This window comes from Triturus cristatus, chromosome 2_1 (genome assembly GCF_964204655.1).
Source record: "Triturus cristatus chromosome 2_1, aTriCri1.1, whole genome shotgun sequence".
Taxonomy (NCBI): domain Eukaryota; kingdom Metazoa; phylum Chordata; class Amphibia; order Caudata; family Salamandridae; genus Triturus; species Triturus cristatus.
Genome location: NC_140581.1, coordinates 34050705 through 34077914, shown reverse-complemented (window position 1 = coordinate 34077914; position 27210 = coordinate 34050705). Strand labels below are relative to the sequence as shown.

General features: G+C 46.6%; 1 protein-coding gene across 2 annotated transcripts in view; it reads left to right on the top strand.

The window, feature by feature from the left end:
* The window catches only part of LOC146863657 (long-chain-fatty-acid--CoA ligase ACSBG2-like), a 540015-nt gene that overhangs the window by 263819 nt on the left and 248986 nt on the right, over window positions 1-27210 (top strand). The window contains exons 7-8 of one of the 2 annotated variants that reach the window (XM_085627749.1): window positions 470-634; window positions 14338-14525. In XM_085627749.1, the coding sequence (XP_085483875.1) occupies window positions 470-634; window positions 14338-14525 (353 nt within the window). The remainder of the gene's footprint in view (window positions 1-469; window positions 635-14337; window positions 14526-27210) is intronic. The other variant, XM_085627750.1, reaches the window with a different exon arrangement.

Genomic DNA, 27210 nt, shown 5'->3' with positions numbered 1-27210 from the left:
TATTTTGGTGGTGGGAAACTAATAGAAGAAGCAGTCAAGGAACAAGCATTGCTAAATGCAGGAAAATATGCTACGGCCAATAGAAATGGAGGAAAGGTAAGTGGCATGCACAGGAATCAATGAGAAGCCAGGAAAGAGAGGAGGCGGTATGTAAATTCCTTTTAAGTTTAGATTAAAAAGAATAGATTTCTCAAGCACAGCTTTCTATTTCTTTCTCTCCTTTCTGTTTGGTTTTCTGTGTTCAGGGTGTAATAGCAACTGAGAGGAAGAGAAGAAGGAGAGATAGAGAGATGGGGGAAATGGCAGAGACAGGGAGAAGATGATTCTGCCATTCCAAATCACTGCTGCTGACAGTGCTTAGTGACCGCTTCTTACTCCAGCTGAATGACACTTTTGACATTCTTGATATTTTGATCCTGCAAAATCTTTAGCTACTCACTTTGCCTCTCTCATTTCTTTGCACCCGTAGATCACATGGTTGGCAAAGATGTTCAGCACGTATTCGGGCTTGCGAGAAAGGGAGATTCATGTGAGTTACCTGCCACTGAGCCATTTGGCCGCTCAGTTCTTCGACATCTGGCTACCTATGTGCCTTGGCGGGACCACCTGCTTTGCGAACAAGGATGCCCTGAAGGTACCTGCCCTATCCTCGATTCGAATGTCGTGAACAGAAAGGTATTGTGTCCTGTATATGTGTTTATTCGGATGTATCTGCTCATAAACTTCATCATTTAACAAAGAACAGAAGGACTCACCTCCTACAGGCTGGTGGATCAAACCGCTGGACATGAAGTAGGAAACACACCTTGAGACGACAAAACCACCTTACCTATTCAGTACAAACCACTCCAGCCCAAGTGATAGTGTGGTAGAGTCAGACCATAGGGCGAGCATTCGCAGAACGGTTCCCGTCGCGGGCACGCTGTGGTAGTAGTGTAAAGTAGTGGCAGCCCTTCTAGGGATTTCAACCTTTTAATAAGAGAAGTCTGGGCTACAGACAGCTTGGTGCAATTAACTTGCTCTCTGGAAAATAATACCAGTCTTGAAGGCATTTATTGAAAGCTCCCCTCACAGAGAGGAACTCACACATCAGCTGGTTCTGCCCTCCCAGCCTTAGTAGGGGATACAGGCTCAGACCAGCCCATACAACTAGGCAGCAGCACAGCTCACAGCTCACAAGGAACAGCTAATTCAGTGTCATCTCCCTTTCCATGTCAATCCACGCCCTTACTTCTATCAGGGTGAACCACAAAAGTTGCTAAATTAACCTGTGCTTGGCCCTTTGGTAGCTTGGCACAAAAGCAGTCAGGCTTAACATAGAGGCAATAACTAAAGTATTTATACGGCACTTAAACAGTAATAAAGTGAAAAGACAACATCAAAATGGCAAAAACCCAATCAGTAAAACCGGGGTTATGAATATTTAAAGATTTTAGTAAAATCTTATGGTCGACCGTGATAGAGTATGATGGAGAAAAAAAGTCTTGAGAAGGTAAAGTTCAACGAGGCAAGGCAGCTGGCAGTGTCTGAAGTGGCGGCTGAATACCCTTCCAGAGAGTAGCCGTTGAACCGGATTTGCTGCTGCTGAGGAAAATGGAAGGGGAGCTAACGTTCAGTCAGGCCGAACGGCAATGCACCTTGTCAGCGCAACAAGCAGATAAGTCCCGGTCTCCTCTCGGTTCTCAGGGCATTTTTTGGCAGGAAATATTTTAAGTCCCAAGTTTTTGAAATGGCTATATGGCTCCTTTAGGACCAGGACTGGAGAGGCACCACTTAGAGGTTCAGGACCCACTCAGGCTGTGTCCAGGTGCTGGGTCAAGATGGCTGGACCCCTTTATGTCCATGAGGCTCTGATCAGGAGGCCAGCCAACTAGCCCTTGAAGTCACTTTGATAGTTCTGGGTTCAAATAGAAACGCACGTCTTCATGAGCAGGGCAGTGATATAAGGGTACAAGGCAGGCTTCAGGGTCAGTCCTCTGAAGTACTTAGCAGGTCACAGGCAGCAGGGCATTGCTCTGAGAGTCCTTTGCAGTTCCCAAAGTGAACTAAAGAGTAGGTGTGAAGGTCCTATTTTTAAATCGAGCATTTGAGACCTCTTGTATATACTTTAGTATAGACTTATTATATACTTATATGTGTATGTACTTGGTGGGCTCTAGAGATCAGCCTTAGGACTTGTCTGCTTCCGCTTAGGGACTTTTTTCCTGTTCAACTGCCTTTATTTAACTGTCTTTATAGAAAACGACCAGCAGAGGTCAGTAAAATACCAGAATTGCCTTCTGCTGAGGGACTTTCTTTTTTTTCTTTTTCTGGCAACTGCCTCTATTTAACTTTCTTGATAGAAAACGACCAGCAGAGGTCAGTAAAATACCAAAATCACTTCAGCATTCTCTAGATTCCAGTCCATGGAAATTGTCTTCCATGAGCACCCGTAGACAGTAATATTTTTTTCAAATCTTGTATTTTCAGTAATATAACCACCGAAGGCCCCGATTCTATATTTAAAACAGAGCTTTGGACTAAACCATTTCCCGCTGAAAGGCAATATTTCTCTCCATGTGTTCCCATACCTGGCGTGTCACGCCATTTGGCGCTTTCTTTCCACCCATGTTAAAGAACAGTAGATGTTTCAGCACCCTGGCTAATGTGCTGCATAGCTAAATTCATAAAAGGTGCCAAAGGCGAGACTGATTGCATTGCAAATGCTTGTAATACCAGGGACCAGCGTCAAAGAGGAAGAAATGTCCGGAGTCCCCCCAGCCCACCACAAATTGTCTGACCTTTCCTGCCTCCCCTGGCATGGTCCTAGGATGTCTGAAGTCACAAAAGGCTAGTGTGAAGTTATTTAGGTGTGTGCTGAGACTGCTGCTTTGAACTGCAAGTGGTGCTGTGCACAGCTCTACCCCATCCTGCTTAGATGGCCCATCCTGCTCACATCCAGTGTCCCTAATGTGTGCTTGTCTGGGAGGAATAGACAAAGGCCAACAGCCACTCACACCTAGTCATGTGACCCAGGAACAGGCTACAGGCACCAAATGCTTAGGACAGGAAAAAGCCAACTTTCTAAAACTACCATTTTTAGAATTGGAACTTAAAATCCAACTTACCATTAAAGTTGGTTTTAAATTATAATTCTTTAGACACCAAACATGATATTTCTACCTGTTCCCAAACATAATTTATCACTTACTAAATATATTGCGGTAACCCAATGTTACCCTATGGGAGAGGTAGGCCTCACAGTAGTGAAAAACTAATTTGTGTGTTTTTCACTACCATGACATGTAAAACTTAAAAGTACATGTCCAACTTTTTAAATACAATGCACCCTGCCCGAGGGGCTGTTTAGGGCCTACCCTAGGGGTGACTTATATGTATTAAAAAGGGAGATTTAGCCTGGCAAAAGGTTTACTTTGCTAAGTTGAATTGGTAGTTTAAAAACAGCCCACAGGCTGCAATGGCAGGCCTGAGATATGTTTAGAAGGGCTACTTAAGTGAGTGCCACAATATGTGCTTCAGGCCCACTCACAGCATTTCATTTACCGGCCCTGGGTATATGGTATACCATTTAACTACGGAAATTAAATTTAAAATGTAATATGCTAATCAGCTGTAAGCCAATTTTACCATGTTTTAGGGATTAAGCACAAGCATTTTAGCACAGTAGCAGTGGTAAAGTGTGCACAGTTCAAAGGCTAGCAAAAACGAATTCAGCAAAACAGGAGGCGACAATGCAAAATGTTAGGGGGAAGACCACTCTAAGGCTGACAGGTCTAAAAATACGCATGGCCGCAGAGTGGCGAGTTGGACTCCATGGCTGTGCAAGAATTCCAGACCCCTGGTCTGCTATTTCTCTAAAATATTATCCCCCACAATGGATATATTGGATTTGTGTACAATGAAATGGGAACAAATCTCTTTTACATCCCCATATACCCTCTTTGAAGTAATCTTGACTTTACCCCAGAGAGAACCAGATAGGGAGTGGGGAGATGCAGGAAGGGGGATGTAGAATGCTCCGGGACCTTTTCCAAAAGTGGAGAAATTCATTCATCCAATGTAGTGAGAAATTTAAGCTCAAAGAGACCCAGGCAGCTGTCACATATGATCGAATGTGCACCCCAGATTATAGAATTCCTACGTTCTCCTTCTCCATTGCTTGTAGGGACCAAAGCTTACCCGCCAATTCCTGCAGAGTCGGAAGTCAGGGGACTTCCAGTTCCAGGCTAATAGTCGTTTCGCTGCCAGGAGCATACTGGTCGGTATTCTCCAGTCCACATTAGTAAGGTTTGTCCAGTCTTTGGGTCTCAGGTTTAGTAAGCCAGTAGCGGGCTCAGCCTAATGGGTTATCTTAATACCCCCCTCACCTGGCTTAGAAGCTACTTCCAAAAAACCTTTCACATTGAACAGGACCACCATATGTGCAAGTAATCACCCTCTTGTCCATATCCCTCAGAAGCAGCCCCTGTTTCAAAGTCATTGGTGGTATGTGTCACAGCACCATGTGGTTGTTCATTGTCTCCCTATTTTTTACACTTTTACCCAAACACTTTATATCTGACCACAGTTTCTGCCATTATCTGGGTGAAATGTCGTTTTTTATTTAATATATCAGCCACCTTCATTTACAAAGACATAAGAGTCTGTGTCTGTCAGTCATTCAGTCAAAATCACTTTATTCGGTTAATTGAAACCATAAAAGCATACTAAAAAGTTCATTTTCAAATAGCAATGAAACAAACGGAAAACAAAATATAAAAAGGATATTCATTTTACATCGAAATAGACAAACAGTTCAACATTAAAATCATTTTAAATATATTAAAAAAACGAGACATATCAAAAGTATTCCAGATCAGAGTATCCCTCTATTTTTTTTCCTTATTCTCACCGCCGCTGTTAAAAAACTAGCTATGTTAAAAATTTCCCAAACATTGGTCAGCATCTGTAAATATATAAGATCTGGCCTCGCCTGTAAAAAACCTTTGCCCCTTAAAATTGTGCAAAAAATGCTCGCAGAACAAAACAAAGTGCATCGTGTCCTGGGTGGAGAAATCATCACATGTGCAAGGACCTAAATCCTCCACCTTACTCCATCCCTGGTGTTCAGCAAGTAGAATGTGCAACTGATTCAATCTAAATCTTACCAAAAGGAAGCGATGATGCGGGTTAGTAACTATCTTTAAATAGGGTTCAATGGTATCTCTGGTTTTTAATAATTGATGGGCTCGCACCGTGGGTTTCATCAGCTCCCTGGCCTCTCTGTCTATATGTGTCATCTGTTGGTAAGATTTCTTAGCCCACAACAGATCTTCCTTCCGAAGCTTTTCTGGAGAATTAAATAGCTCGGAGCGTCCTAATTGTATTGCTATCCTTTTCACATATCTCGGCCAGGGGATACTATTTGCTCTATCAAGCGCTAAGCTGTCACGCATAATATTGTGGTTCATTTCTAATTCTGGATTTAACCAGATCGCTATCCATTTAAGTAAGGGTGCAATTTCAATTAAATCGCACACACAACCTGTCCCAGTTTCTTGATGAATAATATAGGAAGATGTTGATTGTGGCACCGATAGCAAATTTCTTAAAAATGTATATTCCACCACTTGGATGTCTTGTACATCACTGTCAAAGTCGTAGCTAAAATAGCTACACATTTGGCTTGTATTGGCTTTGCCCCTAACCTGCGCGCAAAATCAAGAACCGCTGCAGTTGAGCTGGCCATAACATTTCTTTTAGCATTCCTTTGCGGGCCCCACATGCCCCTCTCATCAAATAGGACATCTAGGTAAGAAAATGTTGTCACCCTAGCTAGTTCATTCCCTTCACAATAATGTGTCTTGATTCTTCTGGTTTTAACACCCATAATCATTGTATGGGATTTGGAAAAATGTACATTTAAGTCCAAGTATTTCATAAAATTAGCAAAGGTACTTAAAAGACGTGGTAGACAAACCGCTGTTCCGGCCTAAAGAGCAGCATCCTCAGCATATGGGAGAGCTGGAATCAACCGTTCCTCCACGCGAGGAATATCCTTACTAGCACCCTCTAAGACTGAAACCAAGTTATTAATCTATAGAGTGAACAATAGGGGGGCTGGAATACATCCCTGTCTAACTCCTTTTATGGTGCGTATTCCCTGAGTGTGGTTACCCCTTTGGTCAAATCTCACTGTCGCTGTTAAATCCCTATGAAGGTCAGCCAGGAAGTTTACTATGTTCTTATCCATGCCTAGATTTAATAATAATACCCATAACTTGGATCTGTTTACCCGGTCGAAAGCTGAGGACACATCCTATGACTGCCAAATGGAGCATCCCTTTCTTGCCAATGGTATACTTTCCCACTGGCAGGTGCAAGTTGAGGCACTGATCCGTGGTACTCCTCCCTTTCCTGAACCCATGTTGGAGGCTCGAGAGTATATTACGCTCATTGAGCCAGTCAGTGAGTTTATTGAGGGCCACTCTACCTAGCACTTTAGATGTTGAATCAATCAGCGAAATTGTTCTATAGCATCAAGGGTCTCTTCTCTCCCCTTTTTTGAAAACTGTGACGATGGAAACCACGATCTGGGCAGGCCATATTTACAGACCATGTTAAAAACATGTACTAGTAATTTTGACCACAATGTCACATTCGATTTAAAAAGGTCTGCCGAGACACCGTCCAGCCCAGGGGCCTTGTTGCTAGTCATTTGTGTGATGGCCATAGATACTTCTTTAGCATTAATGGCCAGGGTATAATCCTCGACCACAAACGGAGTACCTGGATCTCCCTGGTCATCCCGGTCGCTGTAAATACATTTAAAATGGTTAAGCCTCAGGGATGTTACATTCCAATTGGCTACCATTGGTATCAGAAAAGAAAGGTTTATTTACTATTTCCCAAAATGTTGCACTGTCTTTAATAACATTTATGGATAATACATTATTACAGGCATCATGTTTGATTTCAGAATTAGGTGTATGTATTGCTAACTTATATGATTTCCTAAGGGCGGGTATTAGAGTTTTATCTTGTGGTTTTTGCTTTACCGCAACAAGCAGCTTGTGGTGGGCAACAGTACAGTTGTGATCAAACCACCTCTCACCTCTATTGGAACTTCCTTATACGAGTATGTGAGAGCACTAGCCACCCGGTTACAGACCTTGATATATGCGTTAGGATCTCTTCATAAGTCTTATTGTATCATCTGAAAATAGATCAATCTCAGTCCCGCAAAATACCCATTAGCTTGTCCAGAACTACCTTACACCACTTAAGTCTACGGCCTTGATCTTTTGTTTTTAGTTTAGGGACAAGGACACCTCTATTTGTTTTAGATGTAACCTTAATGCCCCCTGCTAATGTAAGATGTAAGTGGTTATGATCGCTAAAGTGCGACCATTTAGCCGTATAAACCACAACCATAGGTAACAAGGCAGTATTAATGAACATATAATCAATTGTAGAATTTGATCCCCTTCCCTTGAATGATGGCATATCATCCTTGTCACCCGGGGCTCTGGGATATGATAGACCCAATTCCGCTGAAGTATCCTCAAGGAATCCACTTTGTTGTGTGTGTTTGAAATGTATCTCTGAGTGGATACCAGGGCCAAGACTATCGGCGACATGGCAGTTCTTAGAACATAAATAAATATTAAAATCTCCTAGGATAATAACCCAATAAGGTGTAGCTTGCTTTTTTTTTGTATGACTCCAGAAAGCAATTAAGACTATACAAGTACTCATTTGCAGAGATTCTGTCAAATGAATTAGAAAAATTGATAATCAGTAATTTAGGTGCATTAATGGGAGTAATCTGGACCACTAGACAATTTACTGACCCCGAGTCCAGTTTACAGTGGTTACCTGTGATTTTTAAAGAAATTAAAGTTATTAGACCGCTTAAGGCCTGCCAGCTACAGAGGGCCTTGCGGGCTCAAAATAAGAAGTGTAACCATCCAATCAAAGAGTATTTTCAATTTCCCAAGACTCTTGCAGCCCGATCGCATCATATTACCTCAATAGACCAATCCACCTAACATCATCAATTTGGTTTTTTAGCCCTGCTATGTTCCAACTAACAACCTTAGAGTGTTCAAGGATACTGACCTCCTGCCCCAGTTGAGGATTAATAGTGTGACCTCGAGAGTTGTCTCCAACCTGTCCGTGAATAGGGGATATTTAATTAGTCAGTCATTACTGTCCAGCTGGCTCAATGGGGCGAAACTAATTGTTAATACAAGCCTGTTTTCTACAGCCCTTTCTCCTATAGTGTCAGTGGAGGTTAGATGGCCTGTGGCATGGTTAAAGGTGCTCCACAAAAGGGAAGAGCCAACAGTGATCTTAGGTCTGACACCCGGCCCATGATTACCTAACCCTGGGAGTTGTCTCAACAGGACTATGGAGACTTGGACTGCTCATCCAGAACTGGGGGTTAGAAGAAACCCAATGGTAAGGCTTTAATCCCGCCCGGCCCATAGTTATAGTTCTTATGAAATAGCCCACTGGCTACGTCTGTCTGGTCAAAATTGACAACTATGCAGTCTCCCTCTATAGATTTAAAACAACGACCGACCCAACCCACCCGTCTGGCCGTTATAATGTGTGAGGATGCTCTGAACCCCTCATCAGAGAGCTGTTTACACCAGAATCATACTTCACAGATAAGCTCTAAGCTGTTGTTTCGGCAGTGTTATCTTTGAGACGGGTGGCCTCAGGCGGCAAATGAAGCCTTCTTAGGTTAGTGGACCATCGTGTAAGCGATCTTCTAGTCACCGTCGTGTATGGAATATCCCTTGGGCACAATTGAGTACCACTGCTTTCCCCCTGTCGGGTGTCATTTCTATTCCTTAGAGTGACAATGTCAGGTTTCAAAGGCCCTGAGTGAGGAGTATTTTGACGCACCTCTCCCTTAGATGTAACTTTTGGCATAAATTGGGTATTACAAGCGCTATTAGAAACAATAGGTACATTAGATGCATTAGGCCCATTAGACACAATATGTGTAACATTGTTATCCGTCACCTCAACCTATTAACAGAGTCCGCCAATTTGCCCAGGTTAAACTCAATTCTAGACAGTTTTTTCATCAGGCCTTCTAGCCCAGTCTTTAACACAACTGATTAGGTCCACCCTTAGCGTCCCAATTAATGTATCAATACGCGACTGGATAAAGTCCGCCATTGTTGTGTTGAGGTGAGAGAGCAGCCGCTCCTCTGTAATCAAGTGTCTTTCGGCCCACTCCTGAGTTGGTAGTTCATTAGTAGCGAGGCCCGGCTTCAGGACCCTTTTTCTGTTGGGAACTGTGTTCAGAACCGGGGATATACTCCTTTCAAGGCTCCTCCCTTCTGTAATCTGGTGGTCCTGTTGTGAGTTCATGACGCCTCGCTTGGCCCGGGTAGAGTCATTATCCTCCTCCACTAGACCAATGACGGATTCTGCTCCTAGTATTGCCTGGCATGGAACTACTGAAAGGGAGGTATCAATAGATGTAGCTTCAGAACCCAAGCCCAACTGCTCATCTACGTTATGTATCTCCGTTGTTAGAGCCCCAACAGCTGTTGTAAGGTAAGATATAATGAAGGCAGAATTACGTGGTACCTTTGCCTTAGTCTTTACCATATCAGAGTTACACGGAAGTTTGCGCTTACCCATAATTAATTCTTCACAAAAGAGGGATGGCCCTGCCCGGCCTCTTTCGGCCACTGGCGGGCGCAGATGGGCCTGCCCGCGTACTTTTGCTGCGGGAGCCCTGGCCGATATTTAAGCTCCTCCTGGTGCATGTCACGAGCATTGGGGACGTCCTCATGGCTTAGCAGTCTGGGAGTTGTAGTTGGCTCTCCCACGGCCCCCCGCAGTCACAAAAACGGCACAGTAAACAAGTAGGGCCTCCCGCACTGCAGGAGCACTGACCGATATTTAAGCGCCTCCTGGCTCGTGTCACGAGCGTTGGCGGCGTCCTCGCCGCTTGGCAGGCTGGGAGTTGTAGTTGGCTCTCCCGCACTCACCGCGGCCCGCCGCAGTCACAAAAACAGCAAAGTAAACAAGCAGGGCCTGGCTGATATTTAAGCGCCTCCTGGCGCGTGTCACGAGCGTTGGCGGTGTCCACGCCGCTTAGCAGGCTGGGAGTTGTAGTTTGCTCTACCGCACTCACCGCAGCCCCCCCACAGTCACAAAAACAGCAAAGTAGACAAGTAGGGGCTCGTGTCTGTCAACATCAAATAAGCACTTGAGATCAGGCCTTTGGTTGAGGTGCATGTGGCAAACATCTCTTCCCACTGTCAGGGGCCTTGTCAAAGCCTGTCTATTGCTTTGATTTATCGCCCTGTGATGACAGTGTGAGCACTCACCCTTCTTCTGTTTCCATCTATTAGCCGGTTCTGCCACTGGGAAGGCTTTCCTCCCCATCCTGATGCCCTCCATTTCTGTTTTGAGTGGATTATTATATTAGTCGCTCGAGTCTGTTCATTACCCCTTGCGTATTTAATCATTTCAGGTACAAATTATGCAGCCAAGGAGTTCAATTGAAGCAGCCACATCCTCACTGAGATATTGAGGGTTTTATTTATGAGAGGCTTGTGTCGCCAGAGCGCTCTAGCGACACAAACCTCTCGACCATATCTATGAGGCCACGCAAAGCCACTCTGCGTGGTTTACACGGCCTCATAGTAAGAGTAAAACAAAGCAGCGCACGCCGCTGCCTTGCCTTACTTTGCATCAAGGAGGCGTTTCATGGATGCTGAGGGGAGTTTTCCCACGCAAAACCCGTGGATTTTGACGCTGCCCCAGATCTACTAAATCATGTAAACCTGAGGCAGTGCTAAAACCTTACCCCTCCCCAGAGCAGGCATACCAAGGAGAAATATTTGTATTTCTTCTCCTTCTTTCCTCTTTCCATGTGTGCTGCATTCTGCAGCACACATGGAAAGAGCAAAATGCCTCTCTGGATTGTTTTTGTGCAGGGAGGTGTCCCTTTCTGCACAAAATTAATCCTGCCTGCAATAGAAGGAAACTTGCACCATGTTGCAAGGGTTCCTACGTTGGCGCTCGGCAGTAAATTGTGTGCTAACGCTGGGGAAAAGGACAGAAATGCGCCTTATTCCATAAGTACGGTGCATTCCCGCCCTTCCAATAAGGTAGCGCAGCAAAAAGACTTGCGGCGCTGCCGTGTGCCATTTCCCTATAAATTTGGCCCTAAATGTCTCTGCCTGCACCGCTTGGATTGATGTCTCCGGGCATCTACTTTCACTAGTAAGTACTTATGCGATGAGTCAATGTTTGCTTCAGGAAATCAACTCCGGTTTGGTACAGTTTTTTAAGCATCCTTACCTACAGTTTACGGGATTGATTAGGTTCCCTTCAAGACCTATACATGAGTTAATGGATCTGCGTCACCTTGCGCACATATTCAGGTAGTCTCACTTGTTGCACACATTTATTTACTCACAGGAATTATTCTTGTTTTATTCTGAAGGTACTTGTGCAGTACTTTTTCAGGTGTCTTGGATATGATCCCTTAATTATATGAAGTGGCCAAGACTATCGGCGGCATGGCAGTTCTTAGAACATAAATAAATATTAAAATCTCCTAGGATAATAACCGAATAAGGAATAACCATATATTGATTTTGATTGATTGGTTGATGGACATTTGGAAGGGTGATTCTAGGGAGATCGGAGGACTGGGTGGGAAATGGAGCCTTCGTCTCAGAGGCCTAATATGGATTCAGTCGGGGTATGAGCCCGATGAACAGGCCCTAAATCTGTCTCTGATACTGGGCAAATATGTTCAGGCCAAGGGAGGGGCCATGCATATGGCCTGTATGGACCTCTCCTCAGCATTTGACCTAGTGGATAGAGACAATTTATGGGATATTATGGCGCAAGCAGGTGTCGATCCCTCCTTATTTTTTACTTTGAAAAGTTTGCATCAAAATAGCAAAATGAGGTTTCGATATACCCGGGGGGGCGACCTGACATCATCAACTCACGTTACAAGGGGAGTCAGATATCGCTGCATATTGGCCACATTTGTATTTCTATTTTATATTAACGCACTGGATGCATTTTTAAAGGCATTAACCCCCGACATACCTAAAATTGGTGAGCGACCCGACCCTGTCTTGCTTTACGCAGACAATGCGGTGCTGTTATCTCGCACCGCAAATGGTTTGCAAACTCTACTGGATGGTTATTATACTTTTATGATGGATTTGAAACTTAAGCTTAATTAAAAAAAAATCATATTTCTGGACAATTGGTACTAAAAACACTTGATGTAGGAAATGTACGGTGGGAGGTATATCCATTATAAATATCCCAACTTTGAGCTATTTGGGCATTTTATTTTCTGCAAATTTTGGTTGGGATAGACTGCTGATTCTAAGATGTCAGCAACTGGAAGCATTGTGTGATGCAATTTCTAGGTTTGCATGTAAACTGGGTAGCTGACCTCCTAGGGAACTAGTGATCCTTTACAGACGTAAGTGGCAGTCTATGGCTGCTTATGGAGTGGGGGCAGGGGGGTTGCCTTTGGGTTGGGTTCACAATCAGTTGAAAATAAGTTTCTGATCAGACTCTTAGGTCTCCTGAAATCCACATCGCATATTATTACCCATAATGAGGTTGGCCTAGAGTTTTTAGAGAACTTGCCGGGATTGGCACCAATCCTGTTATGGGTTAAACTATGTTCTGTACCAGAGTTAAAGTTTACGAGGGATATGGTGGAAGACTGACTCAAAACTAATAATGTGCAATCTATCCCGTGGCTCAACTATGTTAAGAAGTCCCGACAAGATCTTGGGTTGATCAATTTATGGGTAAATAGAGTCAACATGAATTCCTCTTTTAAAGCGCAGGTTAAGTCCCAATATTTTGAATTAAGAAATACTTTAAGGCTGGAGAAAGCAATTAATATGGTAACCGTTCAGCATTACACTTTGATTGCTACAAGCAATGGATTGGTTAGGAACCCTACCTTTTGTGGATTAAAGCCCCACAGCATAGATTTTATCTTTTACGGATGCGACTAAATATGATTCATTACATAGGGGCCTTCCCAGTTACGGGTTCCTGGTTTCCCTCATTGCCCAGCTGTGCCTGAGATGGGCTATCCTGCCAATCCACAAGTCATTTTATGTTATTTTGCCCTCTTTATGATTCTTATCGTTCAGGTTTCTTACATCCGGTGCTTAGAGGGAATTCGCCTAGATCATAAAGGATGGTTTAATTTTTTTTTACAGCATCTTGATTCACCCGTGATTTGCATGGCAGTTTTAAATTTTATCATACAGGCCTTGAGGTTAAGAAAAAGATATATCTCTTGACTTTCTTTTTAATGATTGATCGCTCGTTTTATATAGGATCTCTAAATAACCAATTATGTATACAATTAATTTATGGGAATTTTTTTTAGGGGAAATTAATTATGGATTAGTGAGGATGGGGTTTGTTATAGGATGGTCTTTTTTTAAATGTGCTTTTATGATTTTTTTTCAAAATCGAATAAAGATGATATGAATGAATAGCTTGCTTAATGGAATAATTGGGCCTAAAATTAGTCTCCCTTTTATGCAGCATCTCTGATAGAATGCACTCAATCTAATTTTGTCTTTGTCCTGAAGTTGACCCTTCGATAACATATGGGTCGAAACGCCTTCGACAACCATTGGACTGAGAGACTTTCATTTAATGACTTAAATGTGAGGAAATCTGTTTGTTTAATCTGGGACTTTAATTTCTTCAGTACTGCAGAATCCGCACAGGTTACTGGGTTCTTTTCGCCATTCACTTAATTTTATTGTGACACCTTCTTTTTTGCACCATTGCACAAACGGTGTGTCCACACTACACTGAGCACTCATTTAACTTGTTTTAATGAATATGTATGCAGGAGTTAAATACGTAGGATAAAGATAATCCTTTGACATAAGGTGATTAGTTTGTTCATATCCTCTTTATTGTTTTTTTGATGTGGCGCCAGACAATACTTTAAATACTGGTATTGTATAAATCTTGAAGTATGATCTCTAATGATACCTGATCGGACATTGTTGCATGTGGATGTTTTATAACCTTGTCCTTTTGGGTCTATGTGCGGCTTTTGTGGTTGAAAATGGATTTTTATTTTTGAATACATCATTTCTTAGATTATGCTTTGATTGGTCTGTAAACCTGGTCTCACAATGCCAGCTCCTTTCTCCTGGTCCAAAAAAACAGTCTTAGATAAGAGCAACTTTAGCTATAATTCTAGGGAAGATTCATATCATAAGCCTACGAAAGAGAGGGTATTCAATAAAGGGAACAATCTTTGGATGCTGCAGACAACTAACTCTGTCCTCTCTCCAGTCACAGGATTCCCTGTATGACACACTGAAGGAGGTGCGACCCACTGTGTTCTTTGGGGTGCCACGGACTTGGGAAAAGATTCAAGGGGTGCTGGTTGATGTGGAATCCAAATCATCTTCCAGGCAGAGTACCATCAGCGCTTCGACCAGGGAGCCTAGCCTGGCAACCAACCTCAACCACGTGAACGGGTATGTGACCTGAGGCACAGGGATGTGTCAATTCATCTATTAAGTGGGTCTGCATGGAGGCGGTGCTTAAAAGTATGGCCAACTTTGCTAATCGGCACATCACGCACTTTGAGGAGTCAGAACATATGGGTGGCGAAGTCAAAAGGACTGCTAAGCCAAAATATTTCATCAATCAATCAATCAATCAATCAAGAAATTTGTATAGCGTGCTACTCACCCGGAGGGTCTCAAGGCGCTTTTTTTGGGGGGGGGGGGTCCGCTACTGCTCGAACAGCCAGGTCTTGAGTTGCTTCCTGAAGGAGAGGTGGTCTTGGGTAAGACGGAGGTGGATGGAGAGGGAGTTCCAGGTCTTGGCTGCCAGGTAGGAGAAGGATCTTCCTCCCATGGTGGCTCTTCGGATGCGTGGAACAGCGGCGAGGGCGTGGCTGGTCGATCGAAGTTGGTGGGTGGGAGTGTAGAAGGTCAGGCGGTTGTTGAGGTACCTGGGGCCTAGGTCGTGGAGGGCTTTGTGTGCGTGGGTGAGGAGGCAGAACGTGATTCTTTTGCTGACGGGGAGCCAGTGCAGGTCTTTCAGGTGTCCGGAGATGTGGCTGTGGCGGGGCATGTCCAGGATGAGTCGTTCGGAGGCGTTCTGGATGCGTTGGAGTCTTTTCTGCAGTTTGGCTGTGGTTCCGGTGTAGAGGGTGTTTCCGTAGTCCAGTCGGCTGGTGACAAGTGCCTGGGTGACCGTCTTCCTGGTTTCGGTGGGGATCCAACGGAAGATCTTTCGGAGCATGCGAAGGATGTTGAAACATGAAGACGAGACGGCGTTGACTTGTCTGGTCATCGACAGGGAGGAGTCCAGGATGAAGCCTAGGTTGCGTGCGTGGTCCGTTGGTTTGGGTGCGCTGCCTGTAGCCGGGGGCCACCAGGAGTTGTCCCAGGCAGATGGCGATGGTCCAAGGATGAGGACTTCCGTCTTGTCTGAGTTCAGTTTCAAACGGCTGTTCTTCATCCACTCGGCTACTTCTTTCATCCCTTCGTGCAGGTTGGTTCTGGCTGTGGCGGGGTCGTTGGTGAGGGAGAGGATCAGCTGGGTGTCATCGGCGTAGGGTTTCGTCATGCTGTTTTAATTTCATTGTAACTATATAAAGCTTCTAGACACTAAAATTATTCATACATGTAATTTCTAATATTATAGACAAGAGCTCTCTCCACACTCCACCTAGTGTCTGACGTATAAGGGAGAGGTGAACAGCCAGGTTTTTAGCCATGTTCTAAAGTCAAGGAAATTGGGCTGGTGTCCCAGGTGCCAAGGCATCTGATTCCAGAGACGAGAAGTAACATAAGAGACACTCCTGCCATCCCATGAGGCTTTTGTGAATTAACGTCATTGACACTTTTCTGGCTGTGGTTGATTGAAGTGGCTTATTAGGGGTGTTCCAGGAGTTTTGTTTTTTAGGAAAGCAGGCCCTGAGTGATTAAGCGCTTTGTGTGCTATACAGAGAGCTTTAAATGCTACTAATTTTTAGGTCGAGCATCAGCGCGCATGCGCTGTCTGCAAGACCTGCAGTAATCACTCGTACTGAGTGTAATCCCCCCTGCTGTTGCAGTTGGTTTACTCCTGCGTCAATTTTATTTCCTGGCTCCTTATTTGTTAGAGCTCTGCTACATCATTTCCGGTTTTCCGCGAGGAGCACCGGTAAATTACAGTTTCCCTACACTCATAACTGTGTGTTGTGTCTTTGAAGACTACTTGTTTATTACATTTCAGGCACGGTGCACTTTCAATTTTAAATGTTCGTAGGTACCAAAGGCTTCTTTTCAGTAAGCAGTCCGCATGAACGTGACATTTTATTTATCTTGTTTATTACATTTCATGGTAGTGTGTGGCAGGGCACACTTTCACTTTCAAGTATGGTACCTGTTGAAGGCTTCTTTTCATTAAGCAGTGCACACAAACGTGACCTTTTATTTATCTCTGGTGACTCCTGCACGCTGACCTTTGACCACGCCTAGTGTTTGGTTCCTTACAGACATAGGGTGCAGCGCCTACATTTTGCCTCTCTCAAACACATCTCAAAACACACATAAAATGCTATTTTTGTTGAAGGGCAATTTGCAAGTGTGGTGCGTTTTAAATATTTTAAGGGCTTTTTGACGAATTTGCAGAATGTTTTGACATGCAGTAATGCGAGCCGCCATGGTAGAGGGTGTGGTTTAAGGGCTACAGCAGCTGACCTTGACACTAGTAAACCAGGCGCGAGTCTGGCAGAGTTTATAAACAACCGCAATGGACCGCACTCCGCTAGCCCCCCCTCCGGGTCGCCCCAAGGGAAGCTGGTACATGAAGTTCTTGAGTGGTTCACCCCAGTGGGTGCAAGTAAGTACTTGTTGAACTGATGATCTCTGATGGAGTTCTTGAGTGGTTCACCCCAGTGGGTGCAAGTAAGTACTTGTTGAACTGATGATCTCTAGACCCGATACATGTCCCGGGTTTTAAAATATTGCCCGAGACATGGCTCGGGTTTCAGGATAACTTCCCTCCTCAGTAGAGAAAATAGTTAGGGGTGGAAGAGAGGGCCGCCAAGCAACCGTCAAGGGCCTCAGTGCCCGCACAGGCACGCAGGTGCGTCGTCCAGGAGCTCGTCAGCTCAAAGCTCGAGGGAGCCATTTTTATAAACAACCGCAATGGACCGCACTCCGCTAGCCCCTCCTCCGGGTCGCCCCAAGGGAAGCTGGTACATGAAGTTCTTGAGTGGTTCACCCCAGTGGGTGCAAGTAAGTACTTGTTGAACTGATGATCTCTGATGGAGTTCTTGAGTGGTTCACCCCAGTGGGTGCAAGTAAGTACTTGTTGAACTGATGATCTCTAGACCCGATACATGTCCCGGGTTTTAAAATATTGCCCGAGACATGGCTCGGGTTTCGGGATAACTTCCCTCCTCAGTAGAGAAAATAGTTAGGGGTGGAAGAGAGGGCCGCCAAGCAACCGTCAAGGGCCTCAGTGCCCGCACAGGCACGCAGGTGCGTCGTCCAGGAGCTCGTCAGCTCAAAGCTCGAGGGAGCCATTTTTATAAACAACCGCAATGGACTGCACTCCGCTAGCCCCTCCTCCGGGTCGCCCCAAGGGAAGCTGGTACATGAAGTTCTTGAGTGGTTCACCCCAGTGGGTGCAAGTAAGTACTTGTTGAACTGATGATCTCTGATGGAGTTCTTGAGTGGTTCACCCCAGTGGGTGCAAGTAAGTACTTGTTGAACTGATGATCTCTAGACCCGATACATGTCCCGGGTTTTAAAATATTGCCCGAGACATGGCTCGGGTTTCGGGATAACTTCCCTCCTCAGTAGAGAAAATAGTTAGGGGTGGAAGAGAGGGCCGCCAAGCAACCGTCAAGGGCGAGTCTGGCAGAGGCTCAAACATCCTGTGATTCTGGGCAAATCTCTTCATCTGCCTGTGCCTAAAAAACATGAATGTGTTTGTCTGTAAAGCGCATTGATACCTTAGGGTCGAGTTTGTGCTATAGAACATTGCAAAATGTTTAAGATTTAATACAGCCGCAAAATGTTCTGCAAATCTGACATTACAGGGCAATATTTGTTTCAAAATATGTTATTCACATTTACCACCAAATGCCTATGGTTTAGAATTAACACACGTATAAACCGGTTGTGCGTCTAAGATGTTATAGTTTTATACATATTTTATATTTCACGTTTAGCCATGACTATTCCAAAGAGTTTTTTTTATTCATCTTGCAATCTACGTATCATAGCTCAAATCTAAAAAAATGTATTGTAAATACAGTGTTTATTTTTTTTAAAGTGTTATATTTCCCATTTCCCATTATGAGATCTCCTTGCATCTGTTCCTTTTCGAGCAGTCTACCACGGACACTGTTTGTTTCTTACCTATTACATGGAATTCTTCACATTTGCACTTCCTACCCTAATATCTCTTTTCATGGTCTGCTTGTCAGACAGTAATGTGTCCAGAATCTCTACATAAGGGAGCATCTGCTGTAGAGGTGGCAGCTGAAGCTCATATTTTCTATCCCGTAAAACACTTTTTAATGTCAGACATTTGGCAGGTGATGTATAAAAAATTCACTTTTTAGCAAAGTAAAAGATTTATTTAATTCTTCCTTGTAATGTTGGACTGGTGCGAGCGGAATTAGATGAACACACAAGGCACGCATTAAAACTCTTTCAAAGAGTATCAGTTACAAATCAGTGGGTATAAATTGCATATCGCTAATATTACCAGTCTGTTGTCTCACGCCCAAGTGTTATGTTTGTAAATAGCTGACAAAATTATTAAAGAAAGAACTGTTTCCTAGTAAAATACCACTAAGCACGCTCATACTATATAGAATGATTTACAAGAGTGCAGATGGAGCCTTTGTCCCACATATATTTTATTGCATAAGTACGTGTTGGAGTGGGCCCTTTTTGCAGGGTCATCCCTGAACTTTTTGCCTTCCTCCTGTATTTTCTCTGACCTGTTTTTGTTGGTTTTATGACTCTGGGCACTTTACCACTGCTGATCAGTGCTAAAGTGCATAAGCTCTTCCTATTGTAAATTGATGTAATGATTAGTGACTCCATGAGTGGGTTATTTGATTTACTTGTCAGACCCTAGTACAGTGCACCCTATGTGGCCAGGGCTTGTAAATCAAATGCTGCTGGTGGGCTTGCAGAACTGTTTGTGCTACCCACAGAAGCAGCCTGTAAAGTGTGTCTCGGGCCTGCCATTGCAGAGCCTGTGTGCAGTCTAGTACTTCCATGCTGACTGGGTAAGTGCATCCACTTACCAGTCCCTAAACCTTCCCTTTTCTTCATATCGGACACCCCTAAAGTAGGCACAAGGGCAGGGTGCATTGTAAGTATAAGGTAGGACATGCCCTGGTGTGTGTGGCATGTCCCAATAGTGAATGACAGCCATTTTGTTTTTCACTAATGCAAGGCTACCAGTCCCCATAGGCCAGAATGGGCAGTTTGATTATAACACCTTATAATCCTAACTGACCCAGGGAACATTTAAGAAATTCGAGTTTTGTATGCCTGAACTCAGAATGATAAAATACATCTTTTAGTGAAGTTGGTTTTAGCATTCTGTGTTTGAAAATACCACTTTTAGAAAGTATGTATTTTCTTACCTAACCTTCCAGCCTGCCCTGCTAGCTTCTGTATTGTGTGTCTGGTTTTGTGAGTGACAGGGGCTGGGGAATTCCAGGAGACAGGGTGAGTCAGCATAGGGCTGAATAGACCAATCTGCATGTAGAGTGGTCGGAGGAGTCAGCACCTGGGTCTGAATAGGGCTGTGCCTGCCTTCCACAATGCCGGCTCTACCTCCTGTGGTGCGTCCGATGTCCCTAGCCCACACTGTCAAAGGAAAGAAGGAGTCCTGTAAACAAAGTGCTCCAGGACTGCGCAGAACTGGTTTGGACTAGGTACAGGCCCCTCTGCCTTCAGAGGACAAAGGATTTAGTAGTATAAATATGGGGGCCCAGAACCCAAGACTTTAGATCACTTATGGAACAACAAGACAAACCTCTGCGAAGGAGAAGCACCAAGGAAGCTGTAAGAGTTGGACTGCCCCCTACCAGTGTGCTGTGTTGCTGGGTTGGCCTACAGTGGTGTCGTCAGTGCCAAGCAGAGGAGAAGGAACTTTCAAAGGACTTTCATCATCTTGCAGACTATTACTCCAAGGGCTTGAACTTGTGCTTGCCTCCTGCTGAAGTCTCAGGGACAAAAGACTTCACCACCAGCTCCCCTCTGAATTTCCTTGCTGGGAATTCTGTCTGCAGAAGCCTGCATGTCGCTGGGAGCTGGAAGCGTGACTTAACGAGAAGAAGCGTGTTGCAGTCGCAGCAGTTGCCGTTGCATTGCTGGAGAAGCGTGTCGCCGCCGCAGAGGTCGATGCCGCATTACCAGAGAAGCGTGCCTTTGTGAAAGCTGTTACCCCACGCATCACCGGAGAAGCTTGTCCCCGCCGCAGAGGTCGCCGTTGCATCACAGGGCCTGTCGTGGCTCCAAAGTTACAGAGTCGCCGCATGGCCGCTGGGCGCGCACGCATCGTCTTCATGTCGTCACATCAAGGGTGCCATCTTATCGCATCGCACCGGATCGTCGCATCGCATCGAGGCGTCATCTTGTCGCATTGCAACCGGAACGCAGTACGAGAATCTACGCATCACCTCCTCTCCGGTAAGGACCAAGACACATCCCCTAAAGGACTTCTTTGGCCTCTGCTGTCCCCCTTCTTCCTCTTTTCATGGTACTGTAAATGGTAGATGATTGGGGTCCTGCCTCCCCTGGGGGGCTATTACCATGGGCATGGGCAAGTATTGAGGCGCAACGCATCATATCCCCAGAAGCAAGGAACCGACCCATCTCCATCCCTGCGAACCCTTTGTTTGTTTTGCGTTACGCATCCAGGTGCTTTTGTGAGAACTTTGTCGCATTTATCATCACCTTGAATTAAGTGACTTCTACTATCTTTAAGTCTATTTTAAGTACAGTATTGTGGATTTTTGTCGTTTGTGGTCTTGTGTTATACCTATATAAAGAATACTTATTTTTATAAAAACCTGTGTGGTGTCCATCTGTAGTGTTTTCACTGTATTACTGAATGTGTTTACAAATGCTTAACATACTGCCTCTGAGATAAGCCTGTCTGCTCGTGCCGAGCTACCAAGGGGGTGAGCAGGAGTTATTTAGGAGTGTAATCCCCTCTCCCTGACTTAGAAGCAAGGGTCCCTATTTGGTCATAGGTACCTTACTCTGCCAACTAGAGACCCCCAGTTCTAATAGTACGTTATTTACATCAGCTCCTTTTGATACAGCATTGAGTAAGGCTAAGAGAAACAACTTCAGATGGTCCACTATTCCCATGCCTACTATCAGAAGACAGTCAAAGAGGGGGAAGAGGGTTAGAAATTTCAAGGACTCCCTGAGGTTGAGTCTGATGGGTCGAACTGAGCCACTGTGATGAACTTGTTGCCAAGTCTGATGTTATTTTGAAATAAAGACCACACCCCTGCTGTGTCAGGGTTCTGTAGTCTTTGTGTACTTTATGAACATCACAAAGACAGACAAAGTTTTTTTTAAAAAGCTAAACGCCAACCTATTCCTAATGCATTTGGGTGAAGGACACCCTGGATCCAGTAGGGGAGAACACCCCTCAGCTCCATGGACTTTCATGGTTCGACCCGACTCCGTGGGCTTTTCATCCCTAGGCACCATTTTATGAATATAATAATCTGCTATTTAGGCACTAGAAAAACTCCCTCTCTGCATCCACTTACATGGTACCTTTCCCCTTCCTCAATATCCCATCCTTTCAGTTTTCTCTGAAACTATGCTACCCTATCCATTCACCTCTGTCCCTTCCCTTCCCTTTCCGTACATTTATTCCTTCACGGTTGGCTTATAGATTATGTTTTTTTTTTTTTTTAAAAACCTTTATTTTCAAAAGTCTGGACACAGCTATTCAGCCGACAACCCGGAGGTTCGGCAGCTTCGGTAAAGAGGAACAGAGACGCGTCCACAGTACAGTGAAGGAGGAGTGCAAAGATTCCATTTTTTAAATAAACACAAAACACACAACAACCCCCAGCAAGGCAAGAACACTGAATGCCCATGGTAATAGCCCCCCAGGGGAGGCAGGACCCCAATCATCTACCATTTACAGTACCATGAAAAGAGGAAGAAGGGGGACAGCAGAGGCCAAAGAAGTCCATTAACCATACTAAGCTGGAAAGAAGGTTAGGAGGAAAGCTGTTCCTCGGGGGGATCCAGATCAGGGGCGAGACAAATTCCCCCCCTGTATTGGTTCCACCGCCCCCAGATGGCGTGCCACTTCCGAGGGCGGCCTCTAGCGCAATATACCGTCTTCTCCCTTAGCATACTCCAGTCCATATTTTCTTTCCACGCGGTCAATGTGGGGGGGCCCACGGATCCCCACAATCGCGCTATATCTCTCTTAGCGACCATGTTACCCAGAGTCACCCATTGGGTCTGCGCCGCATTGTGATCAGTGGGCCCCCAGACATTCAGGAGACAACACCGCGCTTCCGGCTGCATAGCAATGCCCGTCACCTCCCCCATCACTGCATGGACTCTCCTCCAGAATTCCGTGATGACACCACATTCCCAAATGATATGCAGGAAAGTACCCACCATACCACATCCCCTCCTACATAGGCCTTCCTCAGAGAATCCCATATGAACCAGCCTTGGCCCCGTCACATACACTCGATGCAGTATTTTGAGCTGCACCAGCCTCAGACGCGACGGGATCGCAACCTCCTTAGGAGAGGAAACAGCAGACTGCCAATCCTCGTCATCCAACTCGAGGCCATCCCTAGACCACTGGTCCCTCAACCCCAGAAGCATATCTGCCCGGACGTTGATCAGTTTCTTATAGATGAGCGAGATCGTGCTCTCGGGCATATGACCATCAAGGACCCGGTCCTCCAAAGGAGAGGACTCAGGCACCTTCTCACCCTCTATGAGGACTGATCGGAGGGCGTGACGCACCTGAATATAGCGGAAAAACTCAGATGGCCCCAGCTCATACTCCTTCTGCAACTCTTCAAAGGACTTCACCCTCCCCTTAATCAGGACATCTCCGACCCTGGAGATGCCGATCAAGTCCTATTTGTCAAAGCCTTTTGTGTGCCAAAGCCTACCCAATCTCTCAGATTCAAACAGCGGGGTAGCGAGGGTGAGCCTATCCTTCCAGCCCAGCGAGTCAGTTGCCATCTTCCACACACGCACCGCCACACCAGTGGGCCCCGTGAGGGACGACTCCAGGGACCGCGAATACAACGCCCTGTAATAGTTGCCACCACGCAGCAACCACCTGTCCATGGCATACCCAGGGCTGAGGGCCGGGCCATAAAACCCATGATTAATCGCACTCAGCTGGGTGGCCCAATAGTACCGTCGGATGTCTGGAAGCGCAATACCCCCGTCGTACCATGGGAGCGTCAACTTTGCAATAGCTATTCGCGGCCGCCCGTCCCACAGCAACGCTCGTTGGAGGCCTTCGACCTCCCGAAAGTAGTTGGCCGGTACCCAATCCAAAGTATTCTGCAGTGCGTAGAGGAACCGGGGAAGAGACATCATTTTGAACAGGGCCGCACGCCCAACGAGGGAGAGCGGCAGCTTCCGCCAGCCCTCCACATCCCGCCTCAGGCGCGCTAGGGGGGGGAGCAGGTTCCTCTCATATCGCACGGCAGAATCCATGGAGATAAAGATCCCCAGATACACGAAGCCCTGCTGAGCAACCTGGATCGAACAAGTTCGAGGGATCGGTGGAACCTCGCCACTAAGAACATATAAATACGATTTACTCCAGTTGATAACGAGACCCGAGTTCCTACCGAAAGATGTGAGTACGTCACAGACCACTATAAGTGATTTCTTGGGTAAGGCAAGATACAACAGGATGTCATCCGCATAGAGCGATATACGGTCCTCGTGCTCAGGCGACCATCTAAGTCCCCGTATATCCGGGTGCCAGCGTATCCACGCGGCCAGCGGCTCAAGGGCAAGGGCGAACAACAATGGCGACAGGGGACAACCTTGCCGAGTACCCCTCCCAAGCTGAAACGGAGTCGACGCCCGGCCATTTACCACCACACTCGCAAGAGGACCCTCATACAGCAACCTCACCCAGCTCACAAAACCGTGGCCAAAGCCGAACTTGGTCAACACGGCCCACAAATATGCCCATTCCACCGTGTCAAAGGCCATCGTGGCATCGAGAGACGCCACAATAGCTGGTTCACGCAGCGTGCCCGCCCTGGCGATTACACCATGAAGGCGCCGAAGATTTAACGCTGTGTTACGGTGCGGGATGAATCCAGATTGATCCAGATGGACCAAGTCACCGAGTACCCTAATCAACCGGGCCGCCAGGATTTTAGCCAGAATTTTCGGCTCTGCGTTAAGGAGTGAGATAGGCCTATATGAGGCGCACTTATCTCGGGGTTTGCCCTCTTTGTGTATAACCACAATCGTCGCCAGTCGCTGATCCAACGGGAGGGCCCCACTCCCCCGCGCCTCCACGAACATGGCGCGCAGGTGAGGGGCAACCCTATCCGGAAATAGCTTGTACAGGTCGACCGGCAAGCCGTTCGGACCCGAGGCCTTGCCCAAGTTCAACGCGCGGATAGCCCCCGCCACCTCATCGACCGTTATGTCACCATCTAGATCGTCCCTATCTATATCAGAGAGACAGGGCAATGCAATATCACGCAGGAGCTCACGCGAGTCCTCGGGCGGCCTGTCCGACACTGAGGCATAAACCATACGGAAATAGTCCGAGAAACACTGCACAAGCCTCTCAGGTTCCACAATCACCTCTCCCCCCTCTCCCATCAACTCCGGCACTACTCTATTGACCCGTTCTTTTTTGTCCAGCCAAGCCAGGAGTTTCCCGGCCTTGTCACCAACATCATACAGACGGCCCTGCTGTTCCCTACCGAGGGTCTTAGCGGCATTTGTCACTAGGTCCTTATACTCGGATTGCTTCAAGCACAGCTCATGCAGTGAGGCCTCTGTAACCTCCTCCTCCAGCGCTCCCTCCAAAGCCGCGATCTCCTCCTCAACCTGCAAAACCTCGCCATCTCTCCGCCGCTTGGCAGCCACTACAAGGGAGAGGGCTTCCCCTCGCAGCACGGTCTTAAATGCTTCCCACAGCGACACTGCCGAGTCCACGGATCCCTGATTGTCCTTGAAAAAATTATCTACTGTCTTTACCAGCGCGCTTCGCATCTTGGGGTCTCGGAAATACCAAGGGTTGATAGGGGCCACCCTTCCCCCTCCCTCTCGACCCAGATCCAGCCTGACCCACACCGGCGAATGGTCAGATATACCACGCGCCATGTGCCTGGCCTCAGACACCAGTGAGGCATGCGCAGCCAGAGTGAGTAGGTAGTCAATCCTAGAAAGGCTACCATGCGCCCCGGAGTGGAAAGTGTATTGGCTCTGTGTGGGGTGCCGGAGCCTCCAGCAGTCTATCAGGCCAAGCATATCTAGAAAGTCTGGAAGCCACTTCTGAGCCCCCCCGTGTCTCTGGGCGGGTATCTATCCAGCAGGCCGGAGCCAACAGCGTTGAAATCACCTCCCACTACAAGCATACCCCCCGGGAGATCCAGCAGGGCCCTACCCAGATCTGTGAAAGTGGAGGCCTGCAGGGCCGGCGGGACATAAACCAAAACTAAAACCAAAGTTCTTCCTTCCCACCGCCCCGCCACCGCCACAAACCTCCCCCTATCATCAACAATGGTGGAGTCCACCTCAAATGGTAGCGAGGCTCTGACTAGGATGCCCACACCCCTGGACCCAGAGGAGAATCCCGAATGAGCTATGAATTTATAACCCTTCCTATTCAGGGCATGGCACGTATTACCTATAAGATGCGTCTCCTGCAGCAGGGCGACATCCGGCAATGACCGTTTCAAGAATTGCAAAACAATCCCACGCTTAATGCGATCCCCCAAACCATTCACATTCCAGCTTATAACACTTAAACCCCTACCCCCCATCCCCAAACGTAAAGAGGCCCACCCCACACCCGAAGAGCCCCCATGGAACAGTCCTGGAAATAATCACTATGCCTTGCTGAAACAAACCCCCCAACAACAACCCCAAAATCCCGGTAACCCCCCCCACCCTGCACCCCTGCTGCAGCTTACAAAGCCCCCCCAACTTGCAGTGTGCCTGTCGCCCTACCAAACCCAAAATCTACAAAAAGTACCCTAAGGGAGGAAAGAGCTCCCCTCGTCCTCCCACAACCTCCGTGTTTACTGCAAGTCATTAGCAAAAAGTCGGTCCAAGTCAGTCCGGTTCCGAATACATCAACCTTGTTCATCCCGGCCACTGTCCCCGTCTACGGCAGTGTCCTCTTCCGTGCGTCGTCGAGGCAGAGCGTCCAGCCATTCATCCGCCATGGCAGGCGACTCAAAGAAGAATGTTCGGTCTTCAAACACCACACGTAGTCTGGCAGGGAAGAGCATGGCGTATTTCAGATCCCTCTCCCGAAGCCTCCTCTTCACCCCCAGGAAGCCCTGCCGCTGCCTCTGTACCTGCTGGGTGAAGTCAGGATAGAAATTCACCGACGCGTTCTGGAAGGGGACCGGGCCCGTTACCCTCGAGGCCTGCAGGATAGCGTCCCGGTCTCGAAAATGAAAGAGCCGGGCGACGATCGGCCTCGGTGTGGCTCCCACCTTGGGCCGCCCACCAGGCACTCTATGGGCCCGCTCAACTGCGAAGAACTTCCCTAGACCCTTAGGCTGCAGATGATTGAACACCAAGTCCTCCACGAGCAGGTCCACTGAAATCTCGTCCGAGGACTCCGGGACCCCGATAACGCGCACGTTGTTGCGCCTGGCCCGGCTCTCGAAGTCCTCCAGCCGACGGGCTGCGAGATCATGCTCGGTCCGCAACTTACGGACCTCGGTCTGCAGGTCCGAGACATCATCGGCGAGGCCCGTGGTCTTGATGTCCAGGGATTTGACCCGTTCATTTGTTTTGCCCAAATCCGCGCGGATCAGATTCACATCCACCAAGATGGTATCCACTTTGTGCGCCAGGGCATCAAACTGTCTCCCAATCGAAGTCTGCAGCCCGTCAAGTGCACCCATGACATCCTGCAGTGAGAGCTCCGGGGCCAAGGGCGAAGCAGTCTTCT